Genomic DNA, 20403 nt, shown 5'->3' on the forward strand with positions numbered 1-20403 from the left:
AAGTCTTTAAATTTTTAGTGAAAAGTTAAAGTTACCATAAAGAATATTTTATTAATTTATGTAACAAAAATGTCAATCTTTGTATGTGTGCTGGGATGTGAAAACAATGTTATGAAAGTTAATTAGACTTTGTTTCATAGTCACACCGAAGAAAAGTCCATTTAATTTCTGTGTAATTAGCCTAATGATAACATAAATATCTACTTTTTAGAAAAGCAGTATTTTAACATATTCAATTTGCCATTACTATGTACAATTGCAAAACCAGGAGAAAAAAGGAACTAAATCATAATGTATGATATTGATGAAAACTTTATGGTATTCTAACTTTCTCATTTCTTAATTGTTTCCTCTTACATTGAAAGAAAAATGAACTAAAATAGTGTGTAATTTAAAGCTATGTTAACTAAATTTTATAAAATCAAATATATTCAAAATATTATCATTTTAACGTGAAATCAATATAAAACTATGAATAAGCCATCTTTTATTCTTTTTATACTGTCTTTGATATCTGGTGTGTATTTACACTTAGAGCACATCGTGCTTTGTTGTATGTATGTATGTATGTATGTATGTATGTATGCAGAGACAGGGTCTCACTCTGTCACCCAGGCTGGAGTGCAGTGGTGTGATCATAGCTCATTGCAGCCTTCATCTCCCAGGCTCAAGTGATCCTCCTGCCTCAGCCTCCGAGGAGTAGCTGGGACTACAGGTGTGAGTCACTGCCCAGTTTGCACATCTCATTTTAAATGCTGAGTAGCCTCTTGCAACTAGTGGCTGTCCCGTTGAATAAAGCAGCACCAGAACACAGAGAAACACACCTAAAAGGCTGCTTGCTCTCTTACTGTGCCGTAATTAGCTTAGCAGGTGGTCACAATGAGTAGAGGTGGAAAATTTGAAAAAAAAAATTAATAAAACCATTTGAATCTTTGTTTTGTTATGTGAACATGGCCATTGAGAGAGAGAGAGTTAAAAGTCAGACAGGTCAAATGAAAGTTGCTGGTAAGTTGATAGTGGTCAACAAAAGTACTAAAAAGTGACATACGTATTCAAAAACCCAAAAACCACCCAAAATTTTAAGTATCAAACTTTAATCCATTTAAAATAATCCCATTAAATGCTGGCTGTTCAATTTTATTTAAATATCTTTTGGCAGCTACTTCATTTGGAAGTGGCAGCTTTTTTTGACACCAGTAGTTTAGTAAACCATGGCAGGAGATTGCAAACCAGTTTCCAAGTTGATTTAATGCTGTTTTAAGTTTACAAGAAAAATGTCACTATGTAAACAACAGACATTTTGATTAAACACTAAAGTTCTTATTTTGGCTGTTAAATCAATAATGCAGCTGGATTGAAAGCAGTTTACATTCCCTCAAAACTGGGCTTCAGTTCAGCTGGTATTGCACTGACATCATTTTCCAGCAAGATCTGGCTGCTTTCAGCAGCCAGTTTAGAAATATCCTTTGCAAACAACCACATAATTTTCAATGTTAACACATTTCAAGAAGAGGGTCTCACAAATGCCAGTGCTTAAAATAGTATAGTCAATCCAGAAATAGTCTCTCATCTAATGTGTAATTTACTAGCAAAATCTTTTAAGACAATTCTAACAGGAATGTAAGACAAAGGCCTTTGACTGCATTATTTATCTTTTTCACCTGAAACTGACTTTGGACTGTTTCCTATTTTCCTTAGTATAGTTGATTAATTAATATGTAACTCATGCTAATGGATCTTAAGTATGTTTTGGTGACAGAAGACCTGAAAACCCTGCTGCTTTTTCCTTAACAACGAGCTCCAGGTAGAATTTCATAAATACTGATACATTGCTTGATTATATCTACAAACCAGGAATGTTTTGCAAATAAAAAATAAGACCATATAAGATGTCTAAAACATAAAAAAAAAACCACAACCACTAAAATATATAGCCATTACCAAAAAAAAAAAAAAAAAAAAAAAAGGCAAGTGAACAGATCACAAAAGACCATGTGGAGTTTTTCAGGGAACATTAATTTACAACTTGCATATTCAGTATCAGCAACCAGAAATTAAAGAAAAAAATGTGCAGCAAAAAATGCTAAAATGTGTTCAAGACCCTCCAATAGCTATGCTTACCTGTAGAAATTCCCTGACATTAGAGCCCAGGACACGCAAGATTGTATCATAACCGGATTCTTGGCAAAAGACGAAAAACATCTTCCCAAACATTTGGAGGATTTCTCCAGCATTAAGATCTATTTTACAGGTTCAAGAAGGGAGAGGGGAAAAAAAGCATGTAATAGGTGAACTATTGTTCATAGAAAGAATGAAGATAAATGTTTGTTAAAATAATTTAAGATGTCTTCAATTTTTGTGCATGGCAAACATGGATCATATGAAAAACTCTGGCCAGGACAATACAATGAAGTCAGAGAAGGCAATGTATAAACATATTAATGGTATACATTTGCATTTACAAGGAAAGCAACCAGTTTCTCAGCTTATATTACAAATTATAAGTGGAGCATACCTAATCTGAAAATCTGAAATTTGAAATGCTCAAAAATCTGAAACATTTTTGGGCACCAAGATGACACCACAAGTGGAAAATTCTGCACCTGAACTCATGTGATGGACTGCAGTCTAAACATTGTTTCACATGGAAAATCATTTAAAATATTATATAAAATTGCCTTCAGCCTATGTCTATAAGGTGTACATGAAACATAAGTGAATTTTGTGTTTTGACTTGAAGCTCATCCCCAAGATATCTTCTTCTGAATACGAAAATATTCTGAAATCCAAAAAATTCTGAAAGCCTAAACATTTCTGGTCCCAAGAGTTTTAGACAAGAAATACTCATCCTGTACTTAATTTTTACTTTTTTAAAGCATATTTTTGAGGTACTACTTATCTTTTCCAGAAAACACAATTGTTTTCATCATCAAGAATGCACATGACAATATTTTGTTACAAGAGTCTTTCTTAATATAAATATGTATATTTAATAACCTGATTACATATAGTATGTATCCTGCTGTCCTGCTTTTTTCTTAATAAACAATCATTAATATTTTTTAAACTTAAATTTTCTGTGATTTTTCTGCATCAATTTTTGGTTTTTTGAGACAGAGTCTCACTCTGCCACCCAGGCTGTAGTGCACTGGTGTGATCTCAGCTCACTGCAGCCTCTACCTCCCAGGTTCAGGTGATTCTCCTGCCTCAGCCTCCTGAATAGCTGTGACTACAGGCATCTGCCACCAAACCTAACTTTTGTATTTTTAGTAGAGAGGGGGTTTCACCATGTTGGCCAGGATGGTCTCCAACTCTTGGACTCAAGTGATTCACCCGCCTTGGCCTCCCAAAGTGCTGTGTTTCAATTTTAATTGCTATCTGATTCAACATATGGATGCAATAATTTATTTAACCAATCCCTTCTTATTGAAAATGTAGGCTTTTTCTTTCAGCTCTTGATAATATAAGGAACTGTGACATGAAAACACATGCATAAATCTTAATGCAAATAGGTCTAATAACTTATTTAGGAAAAATAACTGAAGGGTTTAATATGTTTTTAAAAGGCTTTTTTTTCTTCAAAAGTTGTCTTAATTGCCATCACATTAAAAATGTGTATGATTTTCCCATTAACTCTACTCTATTGTTACACTAGATATTTCATTTTTAAAACTGCCAAATTGATAAGACAAAAAATTTCTTCATATTTGTTTCCATTTTGGTTACTAAAGGGGCTAGATATTTTTCTTGTTATTATTAAACATTTACCAATCTTTAAAAAAAGTTTCTATTATAGATAGTATTTGCTTTTCTAGTTATATTTAGCAATGCTAAAAGCCTCATTTGATTGTATCCAAACTATAGCCCAGTTAAAAATTAGGTGCTATGGGCTAGGTGCGATGACTCACGCCTGTAATCCTAGCACTCTGGGAGGCTGAGGCGGGCAGATCACCTGAGATCAGGAGTTTGAGAGCAGCCTGACTAACATGGAGAAATCCAGTCTCTACTAAAAATACAAAATTAGCTGGGTGTGGCAGCGCATGCCTGTAATCCCAGGTACTCAGGAAGCTGAGGCAGCAGAATCTCTTGAATTCAGGAGGTAGAGGTTGTCGTCAACCTAGATTGCCTAGCCTGGGCAACAAAAGCAAAACTCCATCTAAAAATAAATAAATAAATAAGCACTACGGGAACAATAGACAATACTTAGAGAGCAACGTTTTCTCCATGAAGTTTTTAAAACTCTGCCTTCTTAAGAAAGATATCTGTCTGTGGTAGATCTCAGTTTCACGTTTCTTTTACCAATAGCTAATGTAACTCCTGACTGCAAAAGAAATTTGGAGAGAACATATATTGTACTTGAATAACTACTGTATTGTTGACACCACAACTGATGTTGTTACATTAAACCACAACTGACATTGTTACATTAAATATCAATAACTTTCTTTCCTTCTTGGATACATGGTTTCCTATTAAGGGAGACAAAGGACTGACTGGGCTTGGCATGGTGGCTCATACCTGCAATCCCAGCACTTTGGGAGGCCAAGGCAGGTAGATCACTTGAGCTCAGGAGTTCAAGACCAGCCTTGGCAACATGACAAAACCTCGTCTCTACCAAAAATACAAAAAAATTAGCTGGGTGTGTTGGTTCACGCCTGTAGTCCCAGTTACTTGGGAGGCTGAGATGGGAGGATCGCTTAAGCCTGGCAGGCGGAGGATGCAGTGAGCGGGGGTTAGGCCACTACTGCACTGAGACTACTGCATCCCACCCTGGGTGACAAAGCCAGATCGTCTCTCAAACAATAACAACAACAAGAGCACATTTACTCTTTTCCATTCTCTAAAGAACCTGTAAAAGAAAAAAATAAGACTCAGCGAAGCCTGAGCCTAGCATGATATGTGAATGTCGGCCACACAACTATGTAAGTTGTACAAATGCTCTGCACAACTTACATAACCCTACGTTGTGATCTTGAACCATGCATTCTTTGAGCTTCTACGTGTAACTTAGACAAAGTAGGAAAGGTGCATTCCACTTACTGAGGACTTTGCTTGCAGCAGCAACCAAATCATAAGTTTTGGAGTCATCATATATTATTCTGACAAGAAACTGTCCTTCTTCATCTAACTGTGCCTCTTTTCTGGAAAACAAAAACAGGAGAGAGAGATGGAAGAAAAAAGTTGAAGTTATAAAAAATAGCTACTATAGGTATAATAATAGTATAAACAATGGTTTTATCTCTGAAATAGAATTTGTTTCTTGGCATATCTGTTTAAATAAGTATCATGTACCTAAAATTCTAGTGAGAAAGCAAAAATGATGCATGTCCCCCTCCCTAAATTAAAACGATATATTTAAGTATAGTTTAGCAAGACTAATGGGACATAGTACTCTGCTGCTCAATACGATACCTGCCATTAAATATAATCAATTAAATAACTTTGCGGGTTAATAAATGTTTAGCAAGTTTTTGTTGAGTCCCTATTATGTGCCAGACATTGTTCTGGGCACTTGGGGTACACTCTTGAGTAAAACATACAAAAATCCCTGACTTCTTGCAACACTTATATTCTGGGAAGACAGACACAACATAAAATTAATAAATAACATATAATGGTAAGTATTATACATTGGAGAAAAATAAAGCAGAAAAGAGCACTGGAGAGCTCAAGTACAACAGCCAACTGTAGAAAAAAACTAAGTTCCAGATATCATTGCCAATGTTAACGTCACAAAAATACACGGAGCTTGGACGTCAACCTCTTAACACCCTTACACTCAATCCAATTCATCTAAATCTCTGTATGTTGCCAGGAGAATAAAGGAAACAAGCTACTAGAATTAGGTGAACTTGCAACACAGTGGCTCAAATAACTCCTTAAATATTGTCAAGGCAGGCCTCAGTCACTTTCTCTCCTTCAGAAGCTGTGCTGTCACAGCTGCCACTGATGCCCATACCTGTGTATGCTCAAGGGAAAAATTCCAAATGGTGGTATGTCTTATATCCACGTCTTAGTATGCAGATAGTCTTAAAAACATCTTCTGTCTCTTCAGAGCATATAATTTATTTTCCTGAATTTATTCATAGCTTTTTTTTTTTTTGAGACGAAGTTTCACTCTTGTTGCCCAGACTGGAGTGCAGTGGCGCGATCTTGGCTCACCACAACCTCGGCCTCCTGGGTTCAAGAGATTCTCCTGCCTCAGCCTCCCAAGTAGCTGAGATTACAGGTATGCACCACCATGCCCGGCTAATTTCGTATTTTTAGTAGAGACAGGATTTCACCATGTTGGTCAGGCTAGTCTCAAACTCCTGACCTCAAATGATCTGCCCACCTGGGCTTCCAGGCGTGAGCCACAGCACTCAGCATAACTTTTATTTTTTTTAAGCATGTTTTTGGTTAGTACAGAGATCTGCATTTCAGAGAGCAGGATTTACCAGCTAAATGAACCTGTGCAAATCACATAAAGTACATAAGCATTAAAATATCTCTTTTCTGACTGGGTATGATGGCTCACGCTTGTTATCCCAGCACTTTGGGAAGCCCAGGTGGGCGGATCCGTTGAGCTCAGGAATTTGAGACCAGTCTGGGTGACATACCCAGACCTCTTCTCTACTAGAAATCAAAAAAATTAGGCAGGCATGGTGGCGCACAAGTCTGTAGTCCCAGCTACTCGGGAGACAGAGGTGGGAGAATCTTGCTTGAGCCTTGGGAGGTTGAGGCCTCAGTGAGGCATGATCTTCCCCCTGCACTTCAGCCTGGGCAGCAGAGCCAGGTCCTGTCTCAGGAAACAAACAAACAAACAAAACCTCTCTTTTCTGAAGTGGGAGCAACAGATACTTCACCTTCCACAACAGTAAAAAGATAGTGTACAAAAGTATGCTCTAAGCAGTTAAAGCATTATACATATTCCCAGTGACTAGACTGCCCCCCCCCATATCCACTCAAACAATTACAGCACTGCGCATAAAATAGGAAATTCTTCCTTTTTCCAAACATAAACAGCTGTTATACAAAAGCGACACAACTCTTCAAAAACCTCAAGACTTTTTAATATCTAAAGTCAGTGAGATATCTAAAAATTATAAAAATATAATATACCAACATCGTCTTATCCTCTGATAAATGCTACTATATATTTTCTGCATTCTAATTTCTAATTGTAGAAATATATATAAAGTACAGGAAAGGAAAAGCTAAATAAAAAAATTATCATCCACCATCACTGCTAATATAATTTCCAAGTTGTTCATGCTTGAATATACTTATATAATTAGAACATACTGCTTTAAAACCTCCTCAGTTGAGTGAATATTTGATGGGTATCTTTTCATATCAATAATTATACTTCTATACCATGGCTGCATAAAATTGCATTGTAGACATATTGAAGTCTTGGTAGGTAGTAAGATGACTATTTTTTCCACAAGTATAAAAAATGTGATGAGTATCTTTGTAGCTTCTTATACTTCTACATATAAATGGCACAAATTCCTAGGAATGGGATTACTGGTTTGAAGGATACAGATACTCTGTGTTTTGTCATTTTGCTGTTAACATTTTATTATGAAACAACACTGATCGATAGATTAAAATTTTGGAGCCTCTGACAGAACATTCTAATTACAGATACAATAAAGCAGAAATTTATTCATGTTTTCACTATTCCATTTCTTCCAGTTGGAGTAAGTCAATTACATAAATTTCTGTAATAAACTCAGTTTGTTTGAAACACTCACCAATCTCTAGTAACCCATAAATAAGTGAGGTACAAGCAGAATCCACAGTCTCTCTGCATAAAATAGCTTTCCTCAGAAATCCCCTAATTGTGAGTCAATGCATTCCTCCTTTCCTTTCTCTCTCTTTATTAAAATAAGCCCCCTTATCTTTGAAGCTTTACTTCCTGAAATGACCAGTGTGAATGCTCCCTGGTGGGGACTGAAATAGAAATCAAACAGTAGTACATAGAAGGAAATAATAATCTTCTCTTAAAAATGTCACTCCGAATTCCTTTGAATTATTCAAAGTACTTAGGACTCTTTATTTATATCTTTGGGGGAATGTGTGGATACCCTTTCTCTTTTTCTTTTTTCTGGTGGAAGAGCTTTACCACAAACATTTGGATGCCTACTATGTCCCAATGATTTCCTATGCACATTTAATATATTAATAAAGATCCCTGCCTTCATAAAGCTTATATTTTAGCTGTCAGAAACAAGTAATAAGTAGTAAACATGATATATAACAAACGATATAATAAATTATGAAGTGATAGATGCGACAGGAAGAGGCAGCTCAGGATGAAGACATGAGAGTGGAAATGCAAGAGGAAGGGGCTGGTTGCCATATACATATGAGGGTAACATACATATGTGCTCATGGTAGTCTTCATGGGGACAGCGACATCTGAGCAAGGACTTGAGCAGGAAACATCCGTTCTTACCACCTTACACCTAACCTTTCTGGGACCACTTCTTTTCCTTCTCTAGCCTATTTTTCATCTTCTTTCCTTTCAGGGGAAATGTTAATTGGAAATACTGCAAAAGCTAATTGGAGATATCACAAACTCTTTAGTGTGAAGTGGTTTAAAACACTAAACTGAGAAGGAAAATTTACAGTGAAAAAGGAGTACTAAGAGAAATAGTTTCAGACAATATGGCCTTTGAAGCTAGTAGAAATTTTGAGTCAGCAAAGCCTTCTCTGTTGTCTCTCAGTCCTCAATACAACTTTTCTTCTAACTTTTAGGTACATTTATATGTAATTGGATGTCACGCTGTCAAATGTTTTATCCTCCAGAAAGCACAGGCATGTGATAATAACCATTTCTCAGCACTCTGCAAAATATAGCTGCCACTGTCCTTTGAGGAAAGCTTTAATGCCTTCCTTCCCTACATTGCACACTTCTTTCTCTTAATTTTACAGCTGTTTTCTTCATCTGCTACCTGAAGTCACAGAGGGCAACCAGTATATGTAAGAAAAGTTAGAAAGTAAGCTAGCATTTAGATTACATAAACAATTTATACAATTCAAGTAATATTACCTCATAATTCTCCATCCCTCACTTTGCTATCCCATAACTTTTAAGTTCTTTTCTCAAAAGCAAAGATAGGAATAACATTTCTAACCATTTAAAATTTATTTTTGTGATAAGTAGAATTGATTTGGGCTTAAATTATCCAAATTCAGCCAAGTACATTAATAAAATTTTCTAGACTCATTCATTCCTTCAGAATTATTTTTTGAGTTCCAATTTTGTTTAAATTGTTGTATTACATATACATTATTACATTATGATTATGTAATTATATAATTACACAATAGAGAAATTATGCAATTTCCTTATTATTTAAATTATACTTATTTTACATGTGAGAAAAACCACAGGTTTCTCTGAGAACCACATTTTTTAAATCTTCCTGAAAATTCTGGACATACTGTCATTTTTTCAATGCTTCTTAGATGACAAAAAATACCATATAAAGCTATAAATAAATTGGATTAAACTGTGTTCAAGAGTTTTCAATGCTTCTTAGATGACAAAAAATACCATAAGAAGCTGTAAGTAAATTGTATTAAACTGTGTTCAAGAGCTCATCTATCAAATAATAAGCAACAGCACTGAAATTCTCATGTATCCTAGTTTGTGTTACATTCTGTTGCTGCTATCAGTATTTTTAATTGTAAAAGCCCTACCTAATCCCAAGTGAACATAGCCTTTCACTATTTCCAAATACTATGACTTGCCATATTTACATACGTAATGTCTCTGCTTGGGTTAATTAACTTTTTCTACTCAGTGAATTACTCAATGAAAGAGGTCAGTAGACAATAGTAAATATCTAGAGAGGCTGTATAAAATTTCAAAAGCACTTTTTTGGCTAACAGGTAAACCCAGATAAAGAGAAATTCCCTTGATTTCATCTCTGTCATAAGTCAAAGTCTCTCCTCACACAGTATGCAAAATAAACAACTAAGCGAATCCCCTGTGTAGTTTGGGCAGATTCACCTCTTTGTGTTTCACTTCCTCATCTGTAAAACAGACGAACAGCAGCAGTTACCTCTGGTCACTGTGTTGGTTCGTAGGATTAATCTATGCAAAAACCTTAGAACAGTACTTCTCACACACTTAATGCCTGATACTTCCTCTAACTGGTAGGTTGTAGTAGTTGGAGATGAAGGAAGAAGTGAAAAGAGGAAAGAGGAATTTGTAAGTGGAAGAAGAGAAGGGAGGGATGACAACAAAATCTTAGTAATTTTTATTCAGAATCAAATAATTAAACTAAATGTGCATGTAGTATGCAGATTAGCTGATAGAACTTAAAAACTAAAATAGCCAAAAAACAAACAAGCTCTGTCTCCCTAAGAACTTTAAAAATAAAGATCAAATTCTCCCCTGGGATCAAAATGAGAAATAATCACATTCTTCGTATTTGTAGCCACAATAACTTTTTAGAAGTTGAATATGTATAAGTGAAATAGTTGCCCAATAGCAATCAACTTCCTACTTACTCTTATTTGTTGGAATTTAAGCAGATTCTGTATTAATACTAATTACTTTTCCACCAGGAGATAGTTGGTATTTTTATAGTGGTGGTGTTTGGTAAGCTGGGATTTTTTTTAAAAAAATGTAATCACCTGTGCCTAACCAGGTGCCTGGAATTGAGCATGTGCTTAATAAAGGTGTACATATTTAAAAATGAGTGAATTAATTAATTAAATTGATTTCCCCAAGTTTCCAAGCTCGCTACAAAAACAAAACTAACTAAAACAAACAAACAAACAAACAAAGCAATCAAACATTACTAACAAAAGTCCATCATGTGCTTTCAAAATTATGAATGTTTTTTGTTATTTATTTTTTAAAACTAGGTATACAATTTGTCCAAAATGTCCAGGCAACATTTCTAACTTCACATACAAGGAGATATTTCTTAACTACAATATGTGAACTGAATTCATATTCTGACCTTGAGCTCTTGCTTCTGTATGTTAAGTAAGTTAAGAATATGACAAGACTGTTATATTTCAGTTAAAGAAGTTTCCCATGGAGTATTTTGAAATGGGAGAGCCTGAATACAGGCATCTTGAAAACATAATCTCAATGTAAGGTCTGCTCTTGGGGCAAAAAGGTCAATCAGGATCAAACAATCAATCTGGCCAATGACAGCTCCAAGAGACTATTGATCCCATAAGCAACATTATCAGAGCATATGCTGTATTAAAAAACAGTATGTAGATGTCGTCTTGGTAATAAATCCTAGAATGGTCCATTGTAGTGAGCTGAAATGGTACCATAATGTTGCATTGTGCCCAACCATTATTAAAACTAAAATCTCCCACTGTAAACTGTGGATGGTAACTATATATAACATCTAAAAAGCAAAACTTCATATTGCTTTTTCCTAAGTGGTTGTGAAGCATGAATAGCCTCTGAATTTTCAATAGTCCAATCTAATGATTCTCAGTAAGCTTGAACCCCAAAGGAGAGACTCTAGTTGAGGGAGCTGCCAAGGGGAGAGACAGACCCTTTAAATCCAGTAACAGCTTTGTTCTTCAACCACTTTTTAGTTGGTAAATGTCAGTCCTTTCATGTCAACGTGTTCACTCATCCAAGCACTGTAAACAGTAACAATAAACGCTGTCATGAGCGACACCTATACCTTAGTTTTAGGCAAAGCAGCAACACTCTTGATATCCCCTTGTTTCTGTGACCAGCTTGACCCAAGAGACTCCTACTGGTAATTTCTCCAATTTTGAAAACATATCCACAAACCAATTTTCATTTGAGCTGCTGAGCTACTGTCAGCAGCTTTATCAGACAAATGGATTTGCTTTGACGCTTGTGTGTATGCTTCATTGTTAATTTACCTTTAAAAATATTACTGTCAAAAATCACCTATGGGCATGCTTGAACATTCCAAGAGAAAAGAAAACCAGCAGGCGGTACTAATACACGTAAACATTGCTCATGTCCTTGCTAAATTAGCTGTCTTTGGAAAGAAGAAGGTTATAGGTCCTTCCTTCTCTTTGGAGGAAAACACATAACATGATAATTACAACTCTATCCGAGTTCAAATCCCAGCTCTAATAATTAATAGCTGAGGGTTTGAGGCAGGTTTTTTTTTTTAAAGTCTCCATTCTTTTATTTGCAAAATGAAGATAATGAAGGAATCGATTTTCTATGGTGGTAATGAGGATTAATCGAGATAATGAGCAAAAAGCATGTAGGACTGTGACTGCAGAACCACACGGTATGTGTTTAATATACGTGACATATTACATTCGAAACAGCATGGCATGGTGAGAGCCCATCTGGTTTTCGAATTTAATTTCAGTATTCTAAATATTTACCTACAGTCTATGACACTGACTTTAAACAGCATCACACATCCCTGCCTTTTAGATACTTGCTAAGGGATTCAATCATGTCCTGAATTCAATCTAGTAACTGTCTGTTGACATACGAAGTTGTCATTCTAACAACAGAGTTTGTAGTCCTTCCAATATATCCACATATGACCTGAGAAAACATAAACGAACTCTGAACTTTCCAAAAGGAAGTGCTATTATGTATTGCTATATTGCTGTATCTTCTGCCTTTGCTGATATAAGAAATGTTTATTTTGTACAGCAATGTGACTACTAACAATTACAATGAACTATTATGTTAACAATACTATAATGAATACTTGAAATTTGCTAAGAGGGTAGGTCTTATGTGTTCTCACTACAAACAAAAGAGGGTACCCATGTAAAGTGACAAATATGACAATCTTTTTGATTTAGGTGATTATTTCACAATGCATACGTACATCAAAACATCAAGTTATGCACCTTAAATATATATATTTTGCTTGTCAATTTTATCTCAATAAATCTGGGAGAAAAATAAATGTCTATTTCAAAACAGCTTAAATTTAAGTGGTAGTTGAAGATGTCCCATGCTGACGTAATTTTCTGGTTGCAGAAAAAAAAAATCTTTGATAAAAATATATGTGTGCTCTATTCTTTGGAAATCAAAAATGTGAAAGATATTTTGATTACAGAAAGAGAGCCTGATATCGTATTGAATATATATAGAGAGGGAGAGAGAGCACTCTAGAAAGAGCAATGGAGGCTAGAGTTAAGGAGGATAGACGTCAATCAATAACACAAATATTTAAGTGCAAACTCTTGCATTACAGTACTGTGAAGGAAAGGGAAAAGTTTGGGTATGAGAGAAGGTTCCCTTAAGAAGTAACATTTGTTTTGACATCTCAAAGCTGAGAGGTGTTGACATTTACAAGAGGGTTGGGGAAGGTGCAGAGCAGGAGACCATAAGAAGCACAGGTGTTAAACTGACACATGTAAGGCTCAGTACGGCTGAAAATAACCCCAGCCCATGGAGTTGGAGTACTAAGGGTATGTAGGACAAGTGAATGAAAGGTTTCCATGTATGGGTTACTGAAGATTGACCACAAAGAATTTCAATAAAGTTAACAATTTCATATTTCATGATATGACAGTGAAGGGCAAGTAGATCAGAATATGTAACAGAACCAAAGCCACAGTAACAAGGAGGTCCAATAAATATTTCAGAATGTCTACTTTCACCTGAACTAAAAACCACTTTAACTTCACTATCTTTTGATATAGTTTGATACAGAAAAAGATGCTCCATTTTGCTAGACACAAACAATAAAGACATTTTTTCTCCCACCATTTCCTCTTTAATGAACGAGGAGGCAAAGGAGAGAACGGAAAAGCTGCAGGTACTCACGTCTGCTGAGCTGTCACCCTCGGATCTAGCCAGTTAGATTTCTTTATGGCGTTCATTTCCTTAAGTGTGTTTTCCTGTTGATGTCTGCACAGCATCAACTCTTAACTATAGCTTTCGAACACATTAAAGCGAAACATTTGCTAGAGTCCCTTATGCTGGAGAAAGTAGAAAGGACATTGTTCTTGCAAATAGTAAAATTGCTTAGTAAATGTTCGCCAAAACTAGATCTGGGTATATTAAGAATGAGAATACAGATTTTCTGATTTCTGATGCTCATTGTAATGTGCCAAGATCCTTCTGACACACCAAATGAAATGATGTGCTCCTCCGATTTTTTGTTAATTCTAACAAATTGCAGAATGCAAGGAAAAGAAAGACTCCAAGACCCAGCTTGACTTCTGGGAGATATCTCAGGTCATCAGAACCAAAATAAAGCCAACAAAATAGAACGCAAAAGAAACACCCACAAAACCACTGAGATCATGTGATGATCCGCTTTATCACTTAGGTGCCTGCCATGCTGCTCACAGACATAATCCAGATTCTGGAAGAGTCCTGTGCAAAGAGCTCAGCAGCAAGTAGGTGATGGAGTATACTCTTGGGCATCCAGTTCCAGCTGCAAAAAATAACTACAAACATTAGTGAGCTTATCAACCAACATACAATACAATGCAATGCCTTCCCCTGTCTTTCAGGCTAACTGGCAGATCTTTCTACAGAAAAGGATCCTGATCCTAACAACGATCTGGTTTACTTATTTCTTTAGTCTGTATATTAATGTATTTATTTGTACTAAGGAAGTTTCTGGGTAAGAAAATAAATGTGGTTTCATTTTATACTACATTAATTCCTATTTCACAATTATATCTTAAAAGAAGCATTAAACCTGACACTAGAAGAACAAGGGCTGAAGTTCTCACTTTTCAGCTTCCTACATAAAATTCTCTTGGACAGTAGGTAATTACATATGGGAAATAACCTCTTGAAAACTCAGCTTTCTTATTTAAAAAATTGAGCTGGACAGTCTTTTCCTATTTCAAATGGATGTTGTAGCAGTCATCCAAAATTATAAAGAGAATAAAACTTTGGAAATTTGAAAGTGCTTTATAATATAAAGTACCCATATTACTTTAAAATATACATTGGCTTATTTCTACCTACACAGGTCTACAGAAAGGTATAGAAGTTTAAATCACACCTTCATAAATATGAAAATCTGATTAGAACAAGGCATTACATGGTGAGGTGCTCTTTTGTTTCTTTTAATTGGCTTTGATACAATGGATATTAAGAGCATATGTTGCATTTCGAAACAAAATAATGAAAAATAATGATGATGATTACTTATCCTAGAATGCAAAAAAAAAAAAATTTAGACTGATAGAATATAGACTGCAATAATATTTTTTAAAGGGGAGTTTTCGTATCTTTCAAGTAAACTGAGGAAGTGGAAAGTTTAAAAACTCTGATTCTAAAGTAAAATAAAAAATAATAATCATTTATTCAGCTATTGTCAAGAACTGTGTGAAGCATGTTGTAGACATTATTCAATGCATTACATCAACACTATAAAGTATTATTTTTTCCTTTATGCAATGGAGGCTTGGAAAGTTTAGGCAACGTGGAAAGCCCCATAACTAGTTTATAGCAAAGTGTTTCCTTATTTGAACCATAGTGATTAATTTGTGATTAGCAAATTTAACAAGACACATTAATTTCAAAACTGGAAGTATATGCTATCTAACAGACAAAACATTTCCATATTTGAGTTATAGGCAGGAAAATTTTAAAAAAAAAGACTAAAATATCCTGAAATCTCCAGAATTTTTTTTTTTGAAGGCAAGGATTACATCATTGCTTTTCTATCTTCCGTGCCTAAAACACTGACTACGCTCATTAAAGATAAACATTTTGTCTGATTTATAATCAGTACAGCATACTTTTATAGACTTTTAATCACTTTGGATTTTTCAGTGTTTTGGATCTATCTTCATAATTTGTATGTTTCGGTGAGGTTAGAAAATCTAAAACTGGACTGGGCGTGGTAGCTCATGCATATAGTCTTAGTACTTTGGGAGGCTGAGTCAAGAGGATCATTTGACAACAGGAGTTTGAGTCTAGCTGGGCACACAGCAAGACCCTGTCTCTAACTGTACCCTGCCCTACCACCAAGATAAAAGAAAGAAAGAAGAAAAAAAATTTTTAATCTAAAAGTAAACCCAGTAATTTGATGCAATGATGAGTTTAGTCAAGGCTAATGGAAGGCTAACAGAGATGGGAAATCAAGTATTTAGGTGCTTTTCTAAGGTGCATCACTCCTAACTTTATTTTCTACCCTGATAATTTATTTTTGTCATTACTTAGGAACCATAGCTTCTTAAAAGCGCTACCTGAATATTGAAAGTAAATCAACAAAACAGGCTTTGAAATAGATTCAGAGGTCTCTTTTGCTTTTTTACATTTGTTATGGTCTAAATCAGAGGTCAGCAAACTATAGCCTATAGCCCACGTGTAGGCCACTTTTTCCTGGTCCAGGAGCTAACAATGGTTTTAATATTTTTAAGTGGTTATATTTTAACAGTTATATTGTTACCTACATAATATCCTCAATTTTGCATTGGCCTGCAACACCTAAAACATCTGCTATTGGCCCTTTAAGAGAAAGTTTGCTGGCTCTTGGTCTAGACAATTTTTCTTCTTCTTAAGAGGAATTTAAAGCTTTTGTGAAATGGTTATATTGTTGGTAAGAGTGTAAGTGGATACTGAGTTTACAATGAAGCATTTTTGGCCCTTACCCACTTAGAATTTTTCTGTCTGCTGTCTGGAATCTGTTACCTAGGGTTTTATTTGTCATTAAATGTTTGGCATCTTTTCCCATCCTTTCGCATGACGGATGGATGGCCATTTCCTAGTGAACCAAAAAAGAATCACGTAAATTTGCATAAACATCAATTTAGATAGTTTCTCAAAGACCAAAAGAAAAAAATAAAAGGGTTTGGTACTTACTGAGACAAATTTTTTTTTTTCCTCCTATATTCAATTTCTCATAAAAAGATGCTTTCTTTTCAAGAAAGCAGCTTGGAATAATGACTGCCTTAATATTCCCTGAAGCAGAGTGTGGGGAGGGGAGGAGGAACCAGAATCACCCAAGGAGCATTTTTCAATTACACTCCTCCAGCTTCTCCTCTCCTTTCCCCAGGCAGCAAGATTCTTTTCTGTGGAAAGCAAATGCTCTTCCAGGGAGAATTTAGTAATTACTCAAGGGTACTGGGTTGGAAACCAAGGAGCAGCTTTAATCCCCTCAGTGCAGAGAGTTCAACCATGTTTTCTAGCCCAGACTCTAAACCACACTCAGGACCAGCTGGGATCTACCAAAGGATGCTTAGACATACAATCAACACCAACACCTGGATTACCATCGCTAGTGTGACACAGTTTTTCCTTTGCAGGGGCGTAGCCTTGAGGTAATTTTATTTAAGGAAAGACCAATATAACTTGTTTCATTTTTACCAGAAAAATTATGTTGTGGATGATTGGAATTTTTATTATTTAGACAAATTATGAATACTGTTGGAAGCTACTTAAAGATACATTAGTAAGTTAAATAATTTTTTAAAGTAAAATGGAACAATATTCTCAGTTTTGATTTTGCAGAGTTAAATTCTCATCAATTGAATCTTTGCATATTTGGACTGTCTCTGGGAAAATATGACCAATATAAACAAATCTCTTGATAATTTAACTTTTTTAAATGATACATTTCTCTATAAAGTATTATTTTTCATCTCTGTATTTAACAGTGATCTAAACTGATAATGGTTAGGATATACAATCTAAATCTGGTTAAATTACATAATGACTGTTTAATAATAATGGCCATCTTTTACTGTGCTCTCAAAATTCTAAGCATATTCATTGTCATAGCATATCCAACAGCAAATTTGGGAATTTCTATCTTACAGATGCAAAAGCATCATGCTGAGGAGATATATATATATATATATATATATATATATATTGCATTTATAAATTTACAAAGGAAATGGCTTAAAAATAGTTCTGTAGTTAAGTCATACTGTTAACAGTCTTTTTTTTTTGATGTCTGCTTTCCTGATATCTGTCTGCTAAGCAAAATTCAAATCCCAAGTAACTTTTGGTGTCTATGTTCTCATGGAATTCGACCACATAATTGCCAAATCGTGGTTTCCGGTTATAATATGTAGATATGCCCTGTGGATAACATAAATTGTTTCTGAAACATGAAAGAAATGCTCAGTGATACAAATCTAGGGGAAAGAAAAGTTGCATTTAGTGCTTAATATATAATCCTGGTCATTTCTATGGAAACAGGTAGTTATAAGAAATTACCATCCTGTTACTGCATAATAAGGCCTATTAGAATTGATTGCTAATAATCGTAATGTGCTTAGGGAAAAACAGCATGGAAGCCTCACCTACCTAAGACAACAAAATAAAATCAGTAAATACAGGAAATCAGAGTCAATAATAACAGTGTATTCCCATTTGCCTACCCAGGTAACCCTTACTTCCACCTTTGTTACAATGTGATAGTCTGACTGTTGCTCTAATATGAAAGTGCATAAATACGGTTTTGGTGTAGTTTGTTGGTAGTGGTTAGCTATAAAATAATTTAAATGCAAATTGTATGAGAGTGAGGGAGGGAAAAGGAGAAAGAACTTTATTAGAGTGAAATATCAACCTGCCTGCAGACATGCTGACCCATCAGTCATTCCAACAGGTTTAAACTCTCAGGTGGGTGTGGCATTTCCGTTCACATCCCCAGTACTGGGCTCAAAGCTCTAGGACTGAAATTTGAATGCATCATAAAAATATAAGTCTTCGCAACAGTAGAAAAAAAAAAAAAAAAAAAAAAAAAAAAAAAAAAAAAAAGCGGGAGGGAAGGGGGATCAGTGGGATTTGGGGAGAATGAAAAACTTCCAATTTTCACTTTATTTCAGAATGGATAAATGCGCTTAATTCATTGTTCCTCAAGAAATAATCTCCTGTTTTAGCACACCAAAAGGCCTAACATGCCGGGTGTGTAAATCATAAAGAAGCCAAGGTCTTCCGTTTGTTTCTAAGGCCTCCGGGCGCAGGAACCTCGCGGAGGCAGTGTGGTCCCTCGGGGCCCTGTCCGCGTGGGAGCTGCCCGGCCCGCAGAGCCTGAGAGCGCCAGCAACGCTTTCCCACGCTCAGGCGGGGTCGGGAAGCCGTGGTGACCCCTAGGGGCTCCTTTCGGCGGTTCTCGCCCTCGCAGCCAGGCCCCAGTCGCCCCTCCCCTCCTGGTTCCAGTCCCGGAGCGTGGGAGCGCAGCTGCAGCCGGGAGCTGCGCGCGGAGGCACCTCGGAGAATGCGCGCCCGCAACCGGGAGAGCAGGCTGAGGACCAGGCGAGGCGCGGGGGGCCTCCCACGCAGGGCGCCGACCGGGGCCACAGCCAGGGGAGCCGGCCACTTACTTGATGTCTTCCCACACCTCGGGGCCGTAATTGCGGATCACCAGCAGCTCCAGGGCGTGATTCACAAATCCGTACTGCGGAGACAGGGAGAGACTTGAGCTTCAGGGACCCGCTGTAGCTGGGAAGCGGCTTAGGGGCGAGGCTACTGCCTCTGCTCCAAAGGCGCTGGCTTAACCTTTCACCCCGCCCATGGCTCCTCTCCCTTAGGGGTACTGTGCACCAAAGGGAGTGTATCGTGGGGGAGCAGCACCCCCAATCCCTGGTGGATTCTCCCCGTCACCATCTGCCCCACCCCCACGCTATCTTCTTACCCACCCTCACCTGTCGCCGCTCCGGGAGAGGCTGGGCATCGGGGGCAGCGCTGGGATGCGAACCCGGAGCTCTCCCTGCCGCCGGCGCTCAGCCTCCTACATTGGCTGCGCCCGCCGGAGCCGGGAAGACCCCACGCCTCGGCCGCACCTCCCCTTCCCGAGCTCAGAAAGCTGCGGTGTGGCGCGGCGAACCCGCTTGGGAAGCAAAGGCACCGATCGCCCCCGCCACGACTCCCGGCGTTCCCACCTCCCCTGCCTGGGCGCGGGCGAGGAGTGAGGCTGCTCCCGTGGGTGGCGGTGCGCTCCCAGGGCCCCTGAGCCAAGCTCGGGCTGCGCGGCCACTTCCCTTGCTGCCAGGCCCGCAGTGGAAGGGTGAGGTTCCGGCCGCACCCGACTGAGAGCACTTACCATGGTGTCTGCACCGGGAGCCGGGGAGGCAGCCCGCACGCAGAGGCAGGGCCGGCCAAAGGGACCCAGGCAGCGGCGGCGGCGGCGACAGCGCAACCGGGCAGGGGAGGCAGCAGAGAGCTGGAGGCAGCGCAGCCGCCTCGTCCCGCCCTGATTGCCACCTCTTCCCAGCCAATGGCGAGTCGAGCCGCAGGGGGCTGGTCGGTGCCCCTCCAGATCTTCAACCAATCAGGGGCAGAGGAGGGAATTCGGATGCTCTCAATGCTGCTGCGCTCCAGTGCCTTCCCGCCCCCGCCCAGTGACAAGGCCTTCATTTGAGGCCGTAACAATGACAGTGGAGAATCCGCAGCCGTGCTCCTTGCATGAATTCTGGAGCAGAGGAAATCCAGCTCTTGTGGACCCACTAAATGTATTATTTATTCAGAGATCTGCCCTCAGTGGTAACACA

At 37.6% G+C, this 20403-nt stretch overlaps 1 protein-coding gene across 5 annotated transcripts in view; it reads right to left on the reverse strand.

Annotated features, from left to right (window-relative positions):
* The window catches only part of GUCY1B1 (guanylate cyclase 1 soluble subunit beta 1), a 45880-nt gene extending 25755 nt beyond the window's left edge, over positions 1-20125 (reverse strand). The window contains exons 1-4 of one of the 5 annotated variants that reach the window (XM_017526036.2): positions 19956-20125; positions 19237-19310; positions 5041-5141; positions 2122-2240 (exon numbers count right to left, since the gene is read on the reverse strand). In XM_017526036.2, the coding sequence (XP_017381525.1) occupies positions 2122-2240; positions 5041-5141; positions 19237-19310; positions 19956-19958 (297 nt within the window). In that variant the 5' untranslated portion in view covers positions 19959-20125. Of the gene's footprint in view, positions 1-2121; positions 2241-5040; positions 5142-19232; positions 19311-19557; positions 19915-19955 lie in introns of those variants that run through there. The other 4 variants (XM_017526038.2, XM_017526037.2, XM_037737611.1 and 1 more) reach the window with 4 other exon arrangements.
* Positions 20126-20403: the final 278 nt, after the last annotated feature.

Source organism: Cebus imitator, unplaced genomic scaffold (genome assembly GCF_001604975.1).
Source record: "Cebus imitator isolate Cc_AM_T3 unplaced genomic scaffold, Cebus_imitator-1.0 Scaffold40, whole genome shotgun sequence".
Lineage (NCBI taxonomy): Eukaryota > Metazoa > Chordata > Mammalia > Primates > Cebidae > Cebus > Cebus imitator.